The sequence below is a fragment of the Hyperolius riggenbachi genome, chromosome 3, assembly GCF_040937935.1.
Source record: "Hyperolius riggenbachi isolate aHypRig1 chromosome 3, aHypRig1.pri, whole genome shotgun sequence".
Lineage (NCBI taxonomy): Eukaryota > Metazoa > Chordata > Amphibia > Anura > Hyperoliidae > Hyperolius > Hyperolius riggenbachi.
The window spans coordinates 171456198-171477620 of NC_090648.1; the positions used below are offsets into that span (position 1 = coordinate 171456198).

At 47.3% G+C, this 21423-nt stretch overlaps 1 protein-coding gene across 3 annotated transcripts in view; it reads right to left on the bottom strand.

Moving 5' to 3' along the window:
- FES (FES proto-oncogene, tyrosine kinase) overlaps window positions 1–21423 on the bottom strand; it is a 251416-nt gene that overhangs the window by 81383 nt on the left and 148610 nt on the right. For all 3 annotated transcript variants that reach the window (XM_068275262.1, XM_068275263.1, XM_068275264.1), the window contains one exon: window positions 3871–3984. In XM_068275262.1, coding sequence (XP_068131363.1) covers window positions 3871–3984 — 114 coding nt within the window. The remainder of the gene's footprint in view (window positions 1–3870; window positions 3985–21423) is intronic.

Below are 21423 nucleotides of genomic sequence, written 5' to 3' on the forward strand. Positions count from 1 at the left end.
AATAATCATAAACAGAGAAAAAAATAATAGGCATAAGCAGGGGTAGGTTAGTGTTAGGAGTGGGCAGGGTGAAGGGGTTGTGTAAGAGGAAAGTTAAGTAGAGGGATTCTACAATATTGGTAAAATTACCAACATTCTACTACAGATATTAGCCTGCGACCAATATTAGAGAATTTGGTACATTTACTGATACTCTAATAGCGTCTTATCCCGGAATCCAAATTTCCCTGGTGCATTTTTTATATGTACTACTGTGAGATGCATATACTGGTAATTCTGATTTAAAGGGGCAGTTTAGTGAAAATTAGGGTTTTCCATTTATCACATATCAGTTATTTAATTAGGAGAGCATACGTTTCTCCATATACCTTGTGTTAAAAAAAAGTAGATGATAACACGAATTCTGCTTTTTAAAGGTGCCCATACATTAGAACGAGTATGGGAAGATTCGAACAAGAGACACATTTATCTCTAATCGAATCTGATTAGAGATAAATTTGTCTCTAATCGAACCTGCCCATACACTACAGGCCGATTCCCGTCCAATTTCAGCATGAACTCATCAGGGTATCGGCTGAGCCGCCGCTGTCAGCCCCGCCGCTGCCCCCAAAATGTATAAATGTATGTAGTGTAGTGCATTTATACATTACGTGTCCTGTAGCAGCTTCTGCACTGTGTCCATCCATCTCGCCGGGTAACAGCCGCATACACGCTAGCGGCGCATAGCGTCTGACGTCAGCCGATATGTGCCTTCGTGACATCAGAGCGCCGCCGGCGTGTATGCGGAACCCGGAGATGGACGGAAACCACGTGGAGGCTGACACCAGACAGGTAATGTATAAATGCACTACACACTGCATACATTTATACACTGCGGCGACAGCGGCTTCATCGTCTCGTCACTCGTTTGCATGTCGGCCGCCGTACCGCCGTGCACCTGGCCAACCAACCTCGGCCCGAAATTTTCCAACATGCGCGATCGAATGTGCGGCCAATTTCTGTCCCGAAATTGGTCGCTTTGTCGGTCGGGCATGCACTTGGCAGCACCAATTTTCATCCAATGCGATTATAATAATCGAATTGGATGGTCGATTGGTTGGTCGCCTAGTGTATGGCCCCCTTAAGACAGCTGAGCTGCGTCATTACTATGCTAAGCGACGGACTTCACTGATAGTAGCAGACACTCCAGCTGATTTATAAGGGCTGGCTCACTCACTACAGAGAGCCATGCTGTTCTCACATGTAACTAGCTAAGTAAATAAACAAATAGGCTGCTAACTAATTAGCAGCCTGTTTTATCTATTTACTTAGCTAGTTACATGTGAGAACAGCATGGCTCTCTGTAGTGAGTGAGCCAGCAATTATAAATCAGCTGGAGTGTCTGCTACTATCTGTGAAGTCCGTCGCTTAGCATGGTAATGACGCAGCTCTTAAAAAGCAGAATTAGTGTTATCATCTACTTTTTTTTAACACAAGTTCTATGGAGAAATGTATGCTCTCCATATTAAATAACTGATATGGGGTTAAAAATTTTCACTAAACTGCCCCTTTAATGCATATTGCATGCAGCTTGGAATTAGGCCAATCAAAATTTGCAGAGAGTGCATCTGATTGGCCTAATTCAAAGCTGCATACAATATGCACCATGTACCATTAAAATGCACCTTTATTTTTCAGCTGCGTACAGATATTGCAGCAGTATATGGGTAAAGCGAGCCACATCACAAAACAGCTATCAGGCCACCTCTCTATTACCCCTACTGCCTGCCACTATATCTGTACCCAGCTGAAGAGTAAAGGAGTACCTTAAAGGTACAGTACCTCTTACATAACTGAGTGTTGCTCTGAGTGCACGTCACTTTTGGCACATATGCAGCTGTTGCAGTTCCCCCTAAAGCATCTAGTGCCCGCTTTTTCTACTTTCATGATGCACATTTGCATGAAAGCTAGAATAATTAGTACATCATTGGATGTCCTTGATCCTGACGGTGCCTTACAGATCTTTTAGTAAAATGGTTGCAGGGATCCTTTATAACTAATCTTTACTAACTTTACTTGTATCCCATCTAGGCTGGTAATGCTTAGTGAAGCTCACATGATTCATATCATTGGGGAACACAATGTAGCGAACCATTATTCCATTGTGCTTAAAGGAACACTATCGATTAACATGTTTTTTTCAATTAAGATGAGAATAGTTTGGGAAGTGCTGCTGGGTAGTGGTGTATACATTTGAATGCTTATCTCTTTGTTTACTGTTATCAAATTCCTTTTACACTTCTTTGATGCCAAATCTGACGGACTAGTGAACCATGAGGTGAGGGGGGATTCCCTCACACTACATCTGTTAACCCTGTTTGTGAGATAAGTCTCACTAGCTTAAAGGCGCGTACACACGCCTGATTAATTCAAACGATGGGTCGTCAGACCCGCCCACGGGGCGGCCGTTCTCCCGACAGTTTCCCCTGTGTGTACAGTCTGTCGGCAGGCTGATAAGGCTGGTTTTGACCGATCCGCAGAGCGGGCGGGTTTGACAACCCGTCGTTTGAATGAATCAGGCGTGTGAACGCACCCTAACAGCAGCGCCTGTATCTCTCTGACTGAGCTGTCTGCCCAGAGAGCAGAGGAGAAATCTATCTTGTTTGCAATTCTGTGTGAAACCTGACACTTTTCATATAACTCTGTAGTATCACAAAGAACAGCCCTGGTTTTTGAAGTACAGACACCACCCCTTCACCAATGAATTGTTCCAAATGCAGCTACAACCTATACACAACGCATTACAGCTTTTGCCTCTGATATTTAACATGAAAAGTAGGAAAATGTTTACCTAGCTACTTAGATATTATTTGTACATTGTCATTTTAGAACACTTGGTTTGATAGTGTTTCTATAGCTTACCAGTTCAATTTACATAAATGCAATCATTTTGTTGAATTGAAAGTCCCACCAAACAATCATAATTTAAAGGTGTGTGTCAAGCATAAGCTTTGCTAGAGGGTACAATGGTGTCCAGGTTCTGAAGAAGCCAAGTCATAGCCGAGGCAAGGCACCCTGCTCCCAATTTTCATCTAATGCACTATATGGCTAATTGTGGATATTTTCATTTTAAGATAATTCTGCAGTTACAGAGATGGTCTTAAAGGGATACTGTAGGGGGTCGGGGGAAAATGAGCTGAACTTACCCGGGGCTTCTAATGGTCCCCCGCAGACATCCTGTGTTGGCGCAGCCACTCACCGATGCTCCGGCCCCGCCTCCAGTTCACTTCTGGAATTTCTGACTTTAAAGTCAGAAAACCACTGCGCTTGCACGCCCGTGTCCTCGGTCCCGCTGATGTCACCAGGAGTGTACTGCGCAGACACAGACCATACTGGGCCTGCGCTGTGTGCTCTTGATGACATCAGCGGGATGGAGGACACGGCAACGCAGGCGCAGTGGTTTTCATACTTTAAAGTCTGAAATTCCAGAAGTGAACCGGAGGCGGGGCCGGAGCATCGGTGAGTGGCTGCGCCAACACAGGATGTCTGCGGGGGATCGTTAGAAGCCCCAGGTAAGTTTAACTCATTTTCCCCTGACCCCCCTACAGTATCCCTTTAAGACTGTACTGTACTTAAAGATGTGTGACTAGTATCTTTGTTTTGTTGTGTTTGAAAAAGATTTTTGCTTTCCTAAAGTGGAGTTACCCCTTGATGTTGCTTGCCTAGATTTGTACTGCTCATATTACCACTTCTTAGGTATTGACATGTTTGGGTTAGGAAAACTACATGGCAAATTCATAGGTATCTTGCTGCATGTGACCCATGTACTGTACATAGAAGCTGTTATCTTCTTATTAATGAAACAGAACATGAGGCAAAGGCTTATCTTACTGATCTCCATTTGTTTCCTCCTTTGTTATGTCACTTTGAAGCACCTTCAACGTTTCTTGCTTAATAATAACGTCTTCTGAGACCGTGGCTAGTTCCTCTTCTACTGATGTGAGTCTGTGTATTGAAAAATGATAGCCCATTAAAACAATAACAAAAGCATTAACAATGTTTTCAGAATCTGTGCTCCTGGCTGTAATCAAGTTCTCCTCAGATACACCTGAACTATAACAAATGAAGGCTTCTTCTGCTGCTTTTGAAGTACAAATCACAGCATGCCACAGCAACATCAACCATTGAGGACAGTCTGTTCGCTGATGACTTAGCAGTTTCAAAGTTACATTGAACTCGTATAATTTCATGGGCAAATGATTTTTTCTATAAAGTCTTGTACACAGGAATGAGAGATGTCGACCAGCGCTTCAAAATTCAAACTCTGCTCTCAACAATACATCTGAAACACAACTACCGGTACTTAGTATCTGTGTGTCCATGTTATAAGATATCTGCTCTTCCTTAGAGCAGGGGTCACCAACCTTTTCCGGCCCGGGGACCACTTACTGACCAAATTTTTCGTGCGCGACCTAGTGGACAGTGTGGTGCATAGCGGGTTATGGGGGGAGGGGCTGGGGTGCGGCGGCATAGCTAGCATAGTTGCCTCAGTATAGGGAGTTTAGTTGCCCCAGTATGGCTAGTATAGTTACCCCAGTGTAGCTAGTATAGTGCCCCAGTATAGCTTGTATTGACCAGTATAGCTAGTATAGTCCCAGTATGGGTCGGTAGTGCCCTAGTATAGCTAATATAGTGTCCAGTATGGGTAGGTAGTGCCCCAGTATAGCTAGTAAAGTGCACAGTATAGTGCCCCAGTATGGCTAGTAAAGTGCCCAGCATGGCTAGGCTAGTATAGTTACCCCAGTATAGCTAGTATAGTGCCCCAGTATGGCTAGTAAAGTGCCCAGCATGGCTAGTATGGTTACCCCAGTATGGCTAGTATAGTGCCCCAGCATGGCTAGTATAGTGCCCCAGCATGGCTAGTATAGTGCCCCAGCATGGCTAGTATAGTGCCCCAGCATGGTTAGTACAGTGCCCCAGCATGGCTAGTATAGTGCCCCAGCATGGCTAGTAAAGTGCCCAGCATGGCTAGAATAGTGCCCAGCATGGCTAGTATAGTGCCCAGCTATAGCTAGTATAGTGTCCCAGCATGGCTAGTATAGTGCCCCAGCATGGCTAGTATAGTGCCCCAGCATGGTTAGTACAGTGTCCCAGCATTGCTAGTATAGTGCCCCAGCATGGCTAGTATAGTGCCCAGCATGGCTAGTATAGTGCCCAGCATGGCTAGTATAGTGCCCAGCTATAGCTAGTATAGTGTCCCAGCATGGCTAGTATAGTGCCCCGCATGGCTAGTATAATGCCCCAGCATGGCTAGTATAGTGCCCCAGTATGGCTAGTATAGTGTCCCAGCATGGCTAGTATAGTGCCCCGCATGGCTAGTATAGTGGCCCAGCTATAGCTAGTATAGTGCCCAGTATGCGTAAATGGTGCGGCCGCCGCTTCTGTTACCTTATGAGCGGGCGGGCGGGCGGGCGGCCGCTTCCGGATTCCCCCATGCGCGCTCTCCTCCATGAAGTACTATCTCCTCCTATAACAGCAGCGCGTCTTGTGTCTGCTGTAAGGAGGGAAGGAGGCGGGGCAGCGGTTCCCATGGTAGCGGCGATGCATATCGCCGCTACAGGAAGCCGCTGCCCTGCCTCCCTCCCTCCTTACAGCAGACGCAAGTCGCGCTGCTGTTATAGGAGGAGATAGTACTTCATGGAGGAGAGCGTGCATGGGGGAATCCGGAGGCGGCCGCCCGCTCATAAAGTAACAGAAGCGGCGGCCGCGGGGGGGAGGGGCAAGATGACAGACCCGCCGCGGCCCGGCTGGACACTGCCAACGGACCGGCAGTGGGCCGCGGCCCGGTGGTTGGGGACCCCTGCCTTAGAGGACTGAGAAATGTTATGTCCACTTCTACTGAGACTCTCCTCAAAACTGTCTCCTCAGGGCTGGCCTTAGGTTTCATAGAGCCCTGAGCGAAACCAGATTTTGGTGCCCCCGTCAATCTTTTCAGACAGGCACGCATACACACATAAGCCCATATGTAATTCACCTTTTCTCCTGAGTTATCTCCAAGGACAGTGGTACCCAACCTTTTTGAAGTCGTGACACATCACGTCAAACGGTCAGATCTCTGTGACACATCACATATGTATAATAGAAAAATACTAATAAAAACCACAAAATGGATGGAAAGAGTGCATTATCCTGAATACACTTAAAAATGAAGACTAGAATCTTTCAGGAATATTAATAAGAACAATCAGGGGAACAGTTAGGGCCCTCCTCCCCGCAATATGGAATGATAGCACAGCACCAACAATTTGCACCGTGCGTTATAGTCGCAGTGCTCCCCCCTCCCTAAAAAAAACCCGCCCTCAGACTCAGTATAGGTAGGTAGGTAGGCCAGGTATAGGTGCCTCCAGTGTAGGATCTCAGGTGTAGGTGCCCTCAATATAGAGAAAAGAAGGTGGACACCGCTACACCCCACTGACTTCTATGATAGTGCTCGACCAGGTCAGCGAAGCCAAATGACATGTAGAAGAAGAAGGTCCGCACATATCAATAGATCCGATCCTTTATTACTGGACATACAGTGGGATGCGAAAGTTTGGGCAAACTTGTTAATTGATTTTCCTGGATAAATTGTTGGTTGTTACGATAAAAAAAAAGTCAGTTAAATATATCATATAGGGGACACATGCAGTGATATTTGAGAAGTAAAATGAAGTTTATTGGACTTACAGAAAGTGTGCAATAATTGTTAAAACAAAATTAGGCAGGTGCATAAATTTGGGCACCACAAAAAAGAAATGAAATCAATATTTACTAGATCCTTCTTTTGCAGAAATTACAGCCTCTAAACGCTTCCTGTAGGTTCCAATGAGAGTCTGGATTATGGTTGAAGGTATTTTGGACCATTCCTTTTTACAAAACATCTCTAGTTCATTTAGATGGCTTCCGAGCATGGAAAGCTCTCGTTAACTCACACCACAGATTTTCAATTATATTCAGGTCTGGGGACTGAGATGGCCATTCCAGAACATTGTACTTGTTCCTCTGCATGAATGCCTTAGTGGATTTTGAGAAGTGTTTAGGGTCGTTGTCTTGTTGAAAGATCCAGCCTGGCGCAGTTTCAGCTTTGTCACAGATTCCTGGACATTGGTCTTCAGAATCTGCTAATACGGGGTACCCGTCCCTCAACTTTGACAAGATTCCCAGTCCCTGCACTGGCCACACAGCCCCAAAGCATGATGGAACCACCACCACATTTTACTGTAGGTAGCAGGTGTTTTTCTTGGAATGTTGTGTTCTTTTTCCTCCATGCGTAACGCCCCTTGTTATGCCCAAATAACAAAATTTTAGTTTCATCAGTCCACAGCACCTTATTCCAAGATGAAGCTGGCTTATCCAAAAGTGCTTTAGCATACCTCAAGTGGCTCTGTTTGTGCTGTGGGCGGAGAAAAGGCTTCCTCTGCATCTCTCCCGCACACAGCATCTCCTTGTGTAAAGTGCACCGAATGGTTGAACGATGCACTGTGACTCCATCTGCAGCAAGATGATGTTGTAGGTCTTAGATGCTGGTCTGTGGGTTGACTCTGAATGTTCTCACCATTCGTCGCTTCTGTCTATCCGAAATTTTTCTTGGTCTGCCACTTCGAGCCTTAACTTGAACTGAGCCTGTGATCTTCCATTTCCTTAGTATGTTCCTAACTGTGGAAACAGACAGCTGAAATATCTGAGACAGCTTTCTGTACCCTTCCCCTAAACCATAATGGTGAACAATCTTTCTCTTCAGGTCATTTGAGAGTTGTTTTGAGACCTCTGTGCTGCTACTCTTCAGAGAAAATTAAAAGAGGAAGGAAACTTACAATTGACCTCCTTAACCCCCTTGCTGGTCCAATTCCTGCGGCAAGGGGGCAGCGCAGCACTTTTTTTTTATTATTATTATTTTTAAATCATGTAGCGAGCCCAGGGCTTGCTACATGATAGCCGCTGAGCAGCGGCATCCCCCCACCCACTCCGATCCGGCGATCAGAGTAAGCAGGAAATTCAGAACGGGATTTCCTGCTGGGCTTCCCCGGTCGCCATGGCGACGGGGCGGGATGAAGTCACCGACGTCATGGATGTCGGGACGTCAGAGGGAATCCTGATCCACCCCTCAGCGCTGCCTGGTACTGATTGGCCAGGCTGCGCAAGGGGACTGGAGGGGGCGGGCAGCGCGGCGGGTAGCGGCGAATTGGTGGCGAGCGGCGATCGTAATATGCACGCAGCTAGCAAAGTGCTAGCTGCGTGCAATAAAAAAAAATTATGCAAATTGGCCCAGTGGGGCCTGAGAAATCCTCCTGCGCAGGTTACCCTGAGCTGAGCTCGGGATAACCGGCAAGGAGGTTAAATAAATACTCTTTTTCATAATTGGATTCACCTGTATATGTAGGTCAGGGGTCACTGAGCTTACCAAGCCAATTTGAGTGCCAATAATTAGTTCTATAGGTTTTGGAATCAATAAAATAACAACAGTGCCCAAATTTATGCACCTGCCAAATTTTATTTAAACAATTATTGTGCACTTTCTGTAAATCCAAAAAACGTAATTTAATTTCTCAAATATCTCTGTGTGTGTCTCCTATATGATATATTTAACTGACATTTTTTATCGTTACAACCAACGATTTATACAGGAAAATCATGATGATTAACAAGGTTGCCCAAACTTTCACATCCCACTGTATCCAAATGTTACATAGAGACATCAGGCATCACAGGACTGACTTAGTTCGAAACATGTCAGCTGTGTGATGCCTGATGTCTCTTTAACATTTGGATATGTCCAGTAATAAAGGATCGGATCTATTGTTATGTGCAAACCTTCTCCTTCTACAGGCCCTCAATATAGGTAGCCAAGCATAGATTCCCCCAGTATAGAAAGTCAGGCGTAGGTGCATCAGTATAGTTAGCCAAGCATAGGTTCCCCTGCATAGGAAGTCAGGTATAGGAGGTAAAGGTGCATCAGTATGGGTAGCCAAGCATAGGTTCCCGTCATTATCTGTATTTTGTTTTTTGGGGCAGACTGCACCAACAGGGTAATCTGTGTGACCCCGCCCCCGTTCAGTGACAAGCTAACGTCTGGGCAGGAAGTACATCACTTCAATTTGCCTGGTCTCTGCATGTGCGCCGCACTGTCTTTACAGATTGTGCGCAGTGCCATTGACTCCCATAGAGTTGTGCGCCACGTGGTATCGTGCACATGCATGACAATGCGCTGCAGCCCCTGCATTGTGGTGTAAGAGGTTCAACACCACATTGTGTTGCATCCTGGGTACATTGGCCTGTCTTACAGACATTAAAGGCCACTGGGACTGGGGAGCGGTGGGGGAGAGTACCATGACGCATTGCACACCTTCAAGAGAAACCATAACCAAGAATTGAAGTTCATCCCAATTAGTAGCTGATACCCTCTTTCCCATGAGAAATCTATTCCTTTTCTCAAACGGATCATCGGGGGCTCTGTATGGCTGATATTGTGGTGAAACCCCTCCCACAATGTGATGTCAGCACCTCACAGCACCGAGGTACTGACATCACAGTGTGGGAGCCTTGTTGCATTGTGGGAAATAACAGCTGTCTCCAACTGCCAAAAAAGCAGTGACATCACCTGCCAGCAGTAAACATGTCACCATGTGATAAATGTCAGAATGTAGATCAGGGAAAGGAAGAATTTTACAATGCGCAAACACTGACTAAATCATTTATACATAATTATTGTAAAAATTAAGCACTTTTTTATTACATTATTTTCACTGGAGTTCCTCTTAAAAATTAAAAGGACCCTCAAATAACTTTTCAGCATTTTGCAATTGAAAAAGTACTGTCTGAACGATTCTGAGTATTTTCTTGCTGGTGTGAAAATATCAATTAGGAGAAAAAATTGGAGTAAAAGGGAATAGAATAAGAGTCACAAAATGAAACATATACTTAGATTCAAATGAAGCAGAAGAAACCCCTCCTGTTGGTCCCAAACTCACTCTGAAGACTAGTCACTTAGTAAGGCACTGTAAATGCATAAGCTCAGGCACGTGCAGAGATTAAAAATCATCAAAAAAGGCCCCTCTCGCGGTGCAAAATAAGCCTCGCCCCCGCCTGCGACATTTCCAAGTGAAGAGGCCCAGACAGGAATCCTAGTGTGGCATACTGACCTCTCCCTCCACCAAGGACCCATACTGACCTCTACCTCCCCCAGCATCCAGTGACCTCTCCCTCACCTAGTACCCACAGTGACCACTCCCTCCCCTAGCACCCACAGTGACCTCTCCATCCACCTAGCACCCACAGTGACTTCTCCCTCCACCTAGGGCCTATACTGACCTCTGCCTCCCCAGTACCCACAGTGACATCTCCCTCCACCCAGCACCCACAGTGACCTCTCCATCCACCTGGCACCCACAGTGACCTCTCCCTTACCCAGCACCCACAGTGATCTTTCCCTCCATCTAGCACCCTCAGTGACCTCTCCCTCCACCTAGCACCCACAGTGACCTCTCCCTCCCCCAGCACCCACAGTGACCTCTCCCTCCACCTAGCACCCACAGTGACAGGGCCGTGCAGAGGATTCTCAAGGGGGGGTGCTCATATTTGAAAAAGGGGCCCTAATCGATAAATCGTGCTAAATTGTGTATATAATACCCCTTCTCCAGAAAGCACTAGGCAGTCTTACACACACACACACACACACACACACACACACACACACACACACACACACACACACACACACACACACACACACACACACACCTTTATAGAAGTATCAGGCAGACTTTGTGTCTTCTTCCAACCAACTTCTTTGGTGCCACCACCCTCAAATCAGCAGTCATAGGTGCGCACTATTAGAGTGGGCACAGTGGAGCCTGATGTAGGCATGGATTCACCTTTCATTACTGGGACCTCTGTCCCTCTAGATCAGCACCCAAGCTTCTTTTTAGGCAAAGAAGCAGTGGTTGCCAATATGCAGTGGTTGCTAAATTAGTCGATGCAAAACTGCAGTAAGTGCCAAGGTGCAGTGGGTGCCCAGATGCAGTGGGTGGTAAGACGCAAAGGTCCAGTTTTTGCTAAGTTGCAGTGGGTGCCGATGTGCCAAAGTACAGTCCATGTCAAGCTGCTGTGGGTACCAAGGTCCAGTTTGTATTGGGTGTTTATTTGCAGTGGATGCTATGCTATATTGGGTGCTGAATGAGTAGCAGAAGGCGATAAACAATAGTGGGTTCCATGTGAGTGCTAATTGGTACAGGGAGCCATGTGAGGGTTGGACATGAGTGAGTAGGGAGTGCCATGTGTGGTCTGGATGTGTGCCATGGGAGAGAACTGAGTCTCATATGAGTTCAGACCAAGGGTGGGTACTGGTTGCTATTTGGGTGCTGGCCATGGATGGGTACTAGGTGCATATAATGGCTTTGGAACTTTGTGCTGTGTGAGTACTGTGCCATGTGGGTGTTGATTATGGGGGTTATAGGGTGTCATGTGGGTCTTAGGTGCAAATACTGAGTGCCAAGTGGGTACTGGGAGCGAGTACATGGTAACATCTGGGTAATGGGTGATGGCTAGTGGGGTATTTGTTGTCATGTGAGTGCTAAAGGCAGAAGCTGGGTGCCATGTGGGTTCTGGGTGCTGGCACAGGGTGTCATGTGCATTCTGGCTGTATGGGTTGGTGTCAAGCATCATGTAGGTGTTGATTGCAGTTACTCAAGCCCTTGTGAGTTCTGGGTGCAAGTACTAGATGTCATATGTGAGTGTTTGGTGTTTGTACTGGGCACCAAGTGGAGGCTTAGTGCAACTGGAACTACTGCAGATGAAACATGTGGGTGTTGGGTGCAGGTACATTGGTGCGAATACTTGGCGCATTGCCTGCACCAGGTGCTAGCTATGGGTGGGCATTATGTGTCATGTGGATTCTGAGTGCAGGTACTTTGGGTGCTAGTACTGGTTTATGTGAGTTCAGATAATGTGCAAGTACTGTGCCAAGTGGGTGTGAGTACTGGGTGCCAGCTATAGGGTGAATGATGCAAGTACTAAGTGCCATATGGAGGTCAGATATAAGTACTGGGTGAAAGTTGCTTGGTGCAAGTACTGGGTGCTTGCTATAGTGGGGGTTACTGGTTGAGTGTAATGTTGGTGCTGAATATTGGTGGGATTGAAGTGGGTGCAGGGAGTGGGAGGTCACTGTGGGTACTGCTATGAATGGCATAGTTGCTGCTAGGGGAGGTAGAGGTCAGTGTGGTTGCTGGGGGAGGTAGAGGTCAGTGTGGGTGCTGGTGGAAGGGTAGGTCACTGTGGGTTCTGTGGAAGGAAGAGGTCAGTATGAGTGCTGGAGGAAGGGGAGGTCACTGTGGGTGCTGGGAGAGGTCATTGCAGTTATTGGAGGAGGGAGTAGTTGTGGATGCTGTGTGTTGGGAGAGATCAGTGTGGGCGCAGCTTTTGGGATGGGAGGTCCCTGTAAGTGCTGCAGGGGACAGGAGGGTAGCCTCTGGGGAAGGGAAAGATCACTGTGGGTGCTGGGGGAAGGATAGGTCAGTGTGGGTGCTGGGGTAGGCAGGTTCACTGCTAGATTTGGGAAAGGAAAGGTGATTGTGGGTGGTAGGTGAAGGGAGAGGTCACTGTGGGAGGGAGAGGTCACTGTGGGTGCTGGTGGAGGGAGAGGTCACTGTGGGTGCTAGGTGGAAGGAGAGGTCACTGTGGGAGGGAGAGGTCACTGTGGGAGGGAGAGGTCACTGTGGGTGCTGGTGGAGGGAGAGGTCACTGTGGGAGGGAGAGGTCACTGTGGGTGCTAGGTGCAGGTAGAGGTCACTGTGGCTGCTAGGTGGAGGGAGAGGTCACTGTGGGTGCTAGGTGCAGGTAGAGGTCACTGTGGGTGCTAGGTGGAGGGAGAGGTCACTGTGGGTGCTAGGTGGAGGGAGAGGTCACTGTGGGTGCTAGGTGCAGGTAGAGGTCACTGTGGGTGCTAGGTGGAGGGAGAGGTCACTGTGGGTGCTAGGTGCAGGTAGAGATCACTGTGGGTGCTAGGTGAATGGAGAGGTCACTGTGGGTGCTAGGTGGATGGAGAGGTCACTGTGGGTGCTAGGTGGAGGGAGAGGTCACTGTGGGTGCTAGGTGGAGGGAGGGGTCACTGTGGGTGCTAGGTGGAGGGAGAGGTCACTGTGGGTGCTAGGTGGAGGGAGGGGTCACTGTGGGTGCTAGGTGCAGGTAGAGGTCACTGTGGGTGCTAGGTGGAGGGAGAGGTCACTGTGGGTGCTAGGTGAAGGTAGAGGTCACTGTGGGTGCTAGGTGGAGGGAGAGGTCACTGTGGGTGCTAGGTGGAGGGAGAGGTCACTGTGGGTGCTAGGTGGATGGAGAGGTCACTGTGGGTGCTAGGTGGATGGAGAGGTCACTGTGGGTGCTAGGTGGAGGGAGAGGTCACTGTGGGTGCTAGGTGGAGGGAGAGGTCACTGTGGGTGCTAGGTGGAGGGAGAGGTCACTGTGGCTGCTAGGTGGAGGGAGAGGTCACTGTGGCTGCTAGGTGGAGGGAGAGGTCACTGTGGGTGCTAGGTGGAGGGAGAGGTCACTGTGGGTGCTAGGTGGAGGGAGAGGTCACTGTGGGTGCTAGGTGGAGGGAGGGGTCACTGTGGGTGCTAGGTGCAGGTAGAGGTCACTGTGGGTGCTAGGTGGAGGGAGAGGTCACTGTGGGTGCTAGGTGCAGGTAGAGATCACTGTGGGTGCTAGGTGGAGGGAGAGGTCACTGTGGGTGCTAGGTGGAGGGAGAGGTCACTGTGGGTGCTAGGTGGAGGGAGAGGTCACTGTGGGTGCTAGGTGGAGGGAGGAGTCACTGTGGGTCCCACATGGAGGGAGAGGTCACTGTGGGTGCTAGATGGAGGGAAAGGTCACTGTGGGTGCTAGGTGGAGGGAGAGGTCACTGTGGGTGCTAGATGGAGGGAGAGGTCACTGTGGGTGCTAGGTGGAGGGAGAGGTCACTGTGGGTGCTAGGTGGAGGGAGAGGTCACTGTGGGTGCTAGGTGGAGGGAGGGGTCACTGTGGGTGCTAGGTGGAGGGAGAGGTCACTGTGGGTGCTAGGTGGATGGAGAGGTCACTGTGGGTCCTAGGTGGATGGAGAGGTCACTGTGGGTGCAAGGTGGATGAAGAGGTCCCTGTGGGTGAGGGAGAAGTCACTATGGGTTCTTGGGGAGGGTAAGGTCAGTATGTCACACTAGGATTCCTATCCAGGCCTCTTCACCTGAAAGTGCCCCAGGTGGAGGCGGAGCTTCTCGCGGGTGGGCGGGGCTTACCGCGGTAGGGGCGGGGCTTATTTTGCGCAATCAGAGGGGCCTTTTTTGCTGATTTTAAAAAGGGGGGGTGCCTGGGCACCCAGAGCACCCCCCTCTGCACGTGCCTGCACAGTGACCTCTCCCTCCCCAGCTCTAGCAGTGATCCTGCCTACCCCAGCACCCACACTGACCTATCCCTCCCCCAGCACCCACAGTGATCTTTCTCTCCCCCAGTGGCTACCCTCCTGTTCCCTGCAGCACCCACAGGGACCTCCTATCCCAAAAGCAGCACCTACAGTGACCTCTCCCATTGCCAGCACCCACAATGGCTTCTCCCAACACCCAGCATCCACTCCCTCCTTCAGTAACCACACTGACTTCTCCCAGCACCCACAGTGACCTCCCCTTCCTCCAGCACCCACAATGACCTCTACTTCCCCCAAGACCCACAGTGACCTCCCCAAAGGACCCACAGTGACCTCCCTTTCCTACAGCACCCATACTGACCTCTACCTTCCCCAGCACCCACAGTTACTCCCCCCCAGCACCCACAGTGACCTACCCTTCCCCCAGCACCGAAACTGACCTCTACCTCCCCCAATAACCACACTGACCTCTACCTCCCCTAGCAGCAACTATGCCATTCATAGCAGTACCCACAGTGATCTCCCACCCCATGCACCCATAACAATCCCACCAATATTCAGCACCCATATTACACTCAACCAGTGACCCCCATTATAGCAAGCACCCTGTACTTGCACCAAGCACCCTGCACCCAATACTCACATCTGGCCTTCATACGGCACTTAGTACTTGCATCAAACAGCCACATGACACCCAGTACCTGCACCCCTTCACCCTATAGCTGGCACCCAGTACTCATACCCACATGGCACGGTACTTGCACCCAGCCCCAACATGGCACTCACTACTCACACCTGCAAACACAGCCTCCACATGGCACCCACTATCTGCACTCACATAACTAGTACTAGCACCCAAAGTACCTGCACTCAGAACCCACATAACACACAATGCCCACCCATAGCTAGCACCCAGTGCATGCATGGCATCAAGTATTAACTCCTATGTGATACCCAGTACCTGCACCCAACACCCACATGCTTCATCTGCAGTAGTTCCAGTTGCACTAAACCTCCACTTAGTGCCCAGCACAAGCACCAAGCACTCACATATGACATTCAGTACTTGCACCCAGAACTCACAAGGGACTGAGTACCTGCAATCAACACTTACATGATGGTTGACACACACCCATACATCCAGAATCCACATGACACCCTGTGCCAGCACCCAGAACCCACATGGCACCCAGCATCTGCCTTTAGCATCCACATGACAACAAATACCCCACTAGCCAGCACCCATCACCCATATGTCACCATGTACTCACTCCCAGTACCCACTTGGCACTCAGTATTTGCACCTAAGACCCACATACCCCCATAATCAACACCCACATGGCACAGTACTCACACGTCACCAAGTTTCAAAGCCATTATATGCACCTAGTACCCGTCCATGGCCAGCACCCAAATAGCACTTAGTACCCATCCTTGGTCCGAACCCATATGAGATTCGGTAATCTCCCATGGCACACATCCAGATCACACATGGCACCCTCTACTCACTCATGTCCAACACTCACATGGCTCCCTGTTCCAATTAGCACTCACATGGCACCCACTATTGTTTATCACCATCTGCTACTCATTCAGCACCCAATACTACATAGCACCCACTGCAAATAAACACCCAATACAAACTGGACCTTGGTACCCACAGCAGCTTTACACAGACTGTACTTTGGCATCTCTGCACCCACTGCAACTTAGCACAAAGTGAACCTTTGTATCTCACCATCTACTGCATCTGGTCACCCACTGCACCTTGGCACTTACTGCAGTTTTGCATCTACTAATGCTTAGCAACCACTGCATATTGGTAACCACTTCTTCTTTGCCTGAAAAGAAGCTTGGGTGCTGATCAAGAGGGACAGAGGTCCCAGTAATGAAAGGCGAGTCCGTGCCTCCACTGTGGGCTCACTGTGCCCACTCTAACCCACTCTAACAGTGTGCACCTATCGCTGCTGATTTGAGTGTTGTGGCGCCAAAAGAGTTGGTTGGAAGGAGACACAAAGTCTGCCTGATACTGCTATAAAGGTGTGTGTGTGTGTGGGGGGGGGGGGGGACGGGACTGCCTTATGCTTTCTGGAGAGGGGGTATTAAATACACAGTTTAGCATGATTTATCGATTTCAAGTTTGAGCACCACTCCCTTGAGGATCCTCTGCATGGCCCTGTCCCTTCCTGCAGCACCCACACTGACCTCTACTTTTTCCAGCATCCACCCCTTCCCCGCATAGCTGGCACCCAGTACTCACACTCACATGACACCAAGTATCTGCACTCAGGCCTAAAATTGCACCCAGTACTCACACCTGCACACAGCTTCCACATGGCCCCCACTATCTGCAACAAGCACCCACTTAACCCATACCCGCACCCAAAGTACCTGCATTTAAAATCCATGTGATGGACTTCTGGTTCCGGCGCCTGATATGAGGACGACAGGGAGAGAGTTCCGCTGAACTGACCCGGTTTCCTAAGCTCCCACACCGACTTTAGCACCCGTAAACACAAATCCCTTGCACGGGAAGCAGCAGGAGACGCATCGGCAACGTTCGGGGGCAAAATGGACAAATATCTTACCCGCTCGCAAAAGAGACAGGAGAAGACCCGGAAATCTAAGATGGCCGCCGAAGAGGATGAGTGAGACGAGAGATCAGACGGCTCTCCACACTGGGAACAAAACAAACAGGCAGCACAAGACTGGGACAGCGAGGCTGAGGAAACTCAAAGCGAAGTTGATGGAGGGACGGAAGCCGCACAACTGGATAAACTAGCCACAGGGGTGGTACAGAAGCTTACGTCAGACCTCCAGAATATGATTCACCAGGCCATGACGCAGTCATTAAAGGTTCACAAGGACCTACAGATACACGCTACACGTATTAAAATGGCTGAGCAAAGAATCTCAAGTATAGAGGATGACAAAGCTGTACACACAGTGAAAATCCACAGACTGGAACGAGAAAACTCAGAAATGTATGACAAATTACAAGACTTGGAGAATCGTTCCCATAGAAGAAACATCCGCATCGTGGGCTTACCAGAGGAACATGCACCAGATACGATCATGAACTTTAGCAACACAGAACTCCCAAAACTAATGGGACTTATGCAATCTTATAAAGTTGAAAGAGCCCATCGGGTAGGCCCACCCCGAGACCCAACAAAGAATTCACTGCCACCTCAGGTAGTAATGGTGAAATACCTAGATTACTCTGAAAAAGAAACCATCATTCGTACATATCGGCAGCTGCAACAGCCGTTGAAATATCAAGGGGCAACTCTGAGATTATTTAATGATTATTCACTGGAAGTATCCAAGCAACGCCAGAAATTCACAAAAGCATGCTCAAAATGTGTGGAATACAAATTAAAATTTGCACTTATGTATCCAGCAACCTTGCGGCTAACGGATCACCGGGGGAAACAACACTTTTTCAAGCAACCAGACGAAGCCGAGCGCTTTCTAGAAAAGCTGCAGACAAGCGAGTCTCAAAATACCCACAGTGAGCCAGAGAGAGCAGAAGATGACGCAGACTGAAAAACTCTGATTGCAAATCTGAATGTTCAAGGAAGGGGTGCTATACAACAGACTGGTGAATATGCAAACTGTAAAGGAGCCATATTAGATAATAATGAAACTTTTCTCAAGTTAAAATATTTCAGAGGAAACTGCTCAGAGGGGCACACGTGAAGAGGGGTACGTCGTCAACCCTCAGGGAAGAAGTGAAGTCACTATACGAGATAGGTTATGTTTTTTGTTGTTATTGTTCAAGTTTCCATGGGCCGTAGCAAAATTGCCATGTAGTGAAGTCATATATGGGAAACTATTTGGTCTGGGGGGAGTGGGAAATACAGGGGGTTTCAGGGGGGTAATGTTCCGCTGTTTCTTATGTAAAAATGCACTGATTGATCATACTAAAATGTGGTTGAACCGGTACTTTTATCCAGACGTTCACAAAAAATGAGCATTAAGATCATATCATGGAACATAAAGGGGCTTAGGACCCCTGAGAAACACTCAAGTATTACGTCATCTACAAAAACTTCGAGCAGATGTGGCACTGTTGCAGGAGACACACTTGTCGGAGCCTCAGGCCGCCTTTCTCAAAAAAAGATGGGTGGGAGGAGTCTTTTGTTCACCTGCTATGGATAGGAAGGCCGGGGTGATCACTTTAATACACAAAAGGATCATTAATCGAGTCACAGAACATGACTGTGACTGGAATGGACGTCTGGTGAGAGTCCGGATTCAACAGGGGGATGATATTATTGATCTTTTTAATGTCTATGCACCTAATGATCATAACCTGTCCTATCTACAGTCGCTAAGCACAAAAGTGAACAAGCTAGCCTCACCACAAATAATTTTAGGGGGGGACTTCAATGCAGTTTTAGATTTAGTGGAAGACAAAACCTCTAAACGACAGGTCAACAAAATATACACAAAAAAAGCATCGCAGTTTCAATCGTTCAAAGAAAACCTAAACCTAGTAGACACTTGGAGAATACACCATCCATACGATAGACAATATACGTTTTATTCCGCGCCACATGACATATGGTCGCAAATAGATTACCTTTTAATCCCCAACTCACTTATATCGAGAGCTCAACACTCACAAATCTATGATCTTATCATATCAGATCATTCCCCTATAATGCTAGAGGTTACAGACACAATTCCTAAGGGAACTGATATTTTATGGCGATTCCCCACACAAATGTACGAGGACGAAGAATTCCGAGGACTATTAAAACAATGGTGGATGGAGTATTCTCTAGACAACAAGGAACATGAAAGCTCTCATTTCTTATTTTGGGAAGCATCCAAAACAGTAATTAGAGGAAAAATAATAGCATATATGACACATAAAAAAAAAAAAAACCACATCAAGAATATATGAAGGCAGTAGATAGGGTCAGAGAGGCAGGGAGACTTCACCAAAAGAATCCCACAGAGGAAAATAGACGAAATTGGGTGCAAAGCAAAGTAGAAGTAGACAAATGGCTTAAAGATAAAGAAAAGTTACGTTCTACATATGCAGAATTATACTTTTATAAATTCGGAAACAAGATGGGAAAGATATTAAGCAGTTTAGCAAGAGGTGCTAGAAGTAACACACCAATAGCAGCATTACAGGACAAAAAGGGCTCATTAATACATGATCCCAAAGGCATTAATGGGATTTTCCACCATTTCTACGATACTCTCTACACAGACTCCAACGCGATCATGGACCCTCAAAAAATAGCAACAATTCTACAAGAGGCAAATCTTCCCACAGTAAAAACAGAAGATCTAGAAATACTAAATTCTGACATAACGCAGGAAGAAATCACTCACACCATTAAAAGTTTATCGAATAGTAAAGCACCCGGTCCCGATGGGATGAGTGCCGAATATTACAAAATTCTTCAGTCAGACATAACCCCACATCTTCAAAAAATGTTCAACACGGTGCTTAAAACGGGTGAGCTTCCTATTACAGCAAATAATGCCTATATTAAGGTATTACCTAAACAAGGGAAGAATCCACTGTTACTGGAGTCTTATAGACCAATTTGATTGATAAACCAAGACTTAAAACTACTGACAAAAATTATGTCAGATAGACTAGCGACATTGCTACCCGGATTAGTAGATCCACGTCAGGCGGACTTTGTCTGAGGCAGATCAGCAGTCTCGAATATAAGAAAAGTACTAACAGTTCTCGATTATGCCAAACTTTACCCTAAAACAAATAGAGACCATGCAATTTTATTATTAGACGCTGAAAAGGCATTTAACAACGTCAGTTGGCGATGGTTACAGATGGTGTTAGACCAACTAAAATTTTCTGGCCCCTTTATGTCACTAGTCAAAGCTTTACATATTTCCCCAACGGCACAAGTTTATACACCAGGATTTTTGTCTCCTCGCATAACACTACAGAAGGGCATGCGACAGGGCTGCCAGCTATCCCCATTGCTCTTTAATCTAGCCCTTGAACCTATGGCAAAGCTGCTGGAAAGTAAAATTAAGGGAATAAATATATGTTCAACTACACTGACACAAAAGTTATTCGCAGATGACATCTTACTGTTTATGTCCGAGCCCTTATCTCAAATCCCATTGGTCTTCAAAACCATTCAAGAAATAGGAAAATTTAGTGGTTTTAAAGTAAACAAGACTAAAAGCGAACTTCTCTTATTGTCAGCCAGAACAGACATCATCTCCCAATATAAATCACTAAATATAAAAGTCTGCTCGGTAGTGAGATACCTGGGTGTACATTTATCCAGAGATCCTAGCTCAGTTTACACACTCAACTACCCCCCACTAATAAACAAAATCAAACAACAACTCCAGCACTGGGAAAAATTACCCATAAATTTAATGGGGAGAGTGGCTCTAGTAAAGTCAATAACATTTGGCAGACTGCTTTTCCCACTCCAAACTATTCCTTTATTATTGAAACATCAAGATGTCAGAGAACTAGAAAAAGCAATAGGGCGTTTTCTATGGGCAGGAAAAAAACACAGAATAGCAATATACAAACTACAATTACCTAAATTATGGGCAGGACTGGGGGTAGCACACATCCGAAATTATAATTTAGCATGTCTTTTTAGACATGTAAGAGATTGGATCTGTGATACACAAATCTTTTCCAATACAAAATTGGAAAAGTCCTTCTCAGAACCATGGTCATTAGCCGCACTCCTCCACACTAGTTACCCCAAACTACCAATCAAAGCCAAAAGAAGTGGTATTATCAGGGATACGTGGGTGGCCTGGAAAGAAATAAGAAAGCGCTTTAATTTACATACCCAGTTATCTAAGTATATGCCCCTATGGGGACACTCAGGCTTTCTTGCAAGTTTGTCCCACCCAGGGTTCGGTCTGTGGGACGATAAAGGCATAACACAATTAGGTCATCTCTTTCACCTAAATGGGGGGAATTGGAAAACTTTCAGGGAAATTAGATCACAGTACAACCTACCTAGACAGCCTTTTCTCTACTATGCACAAAT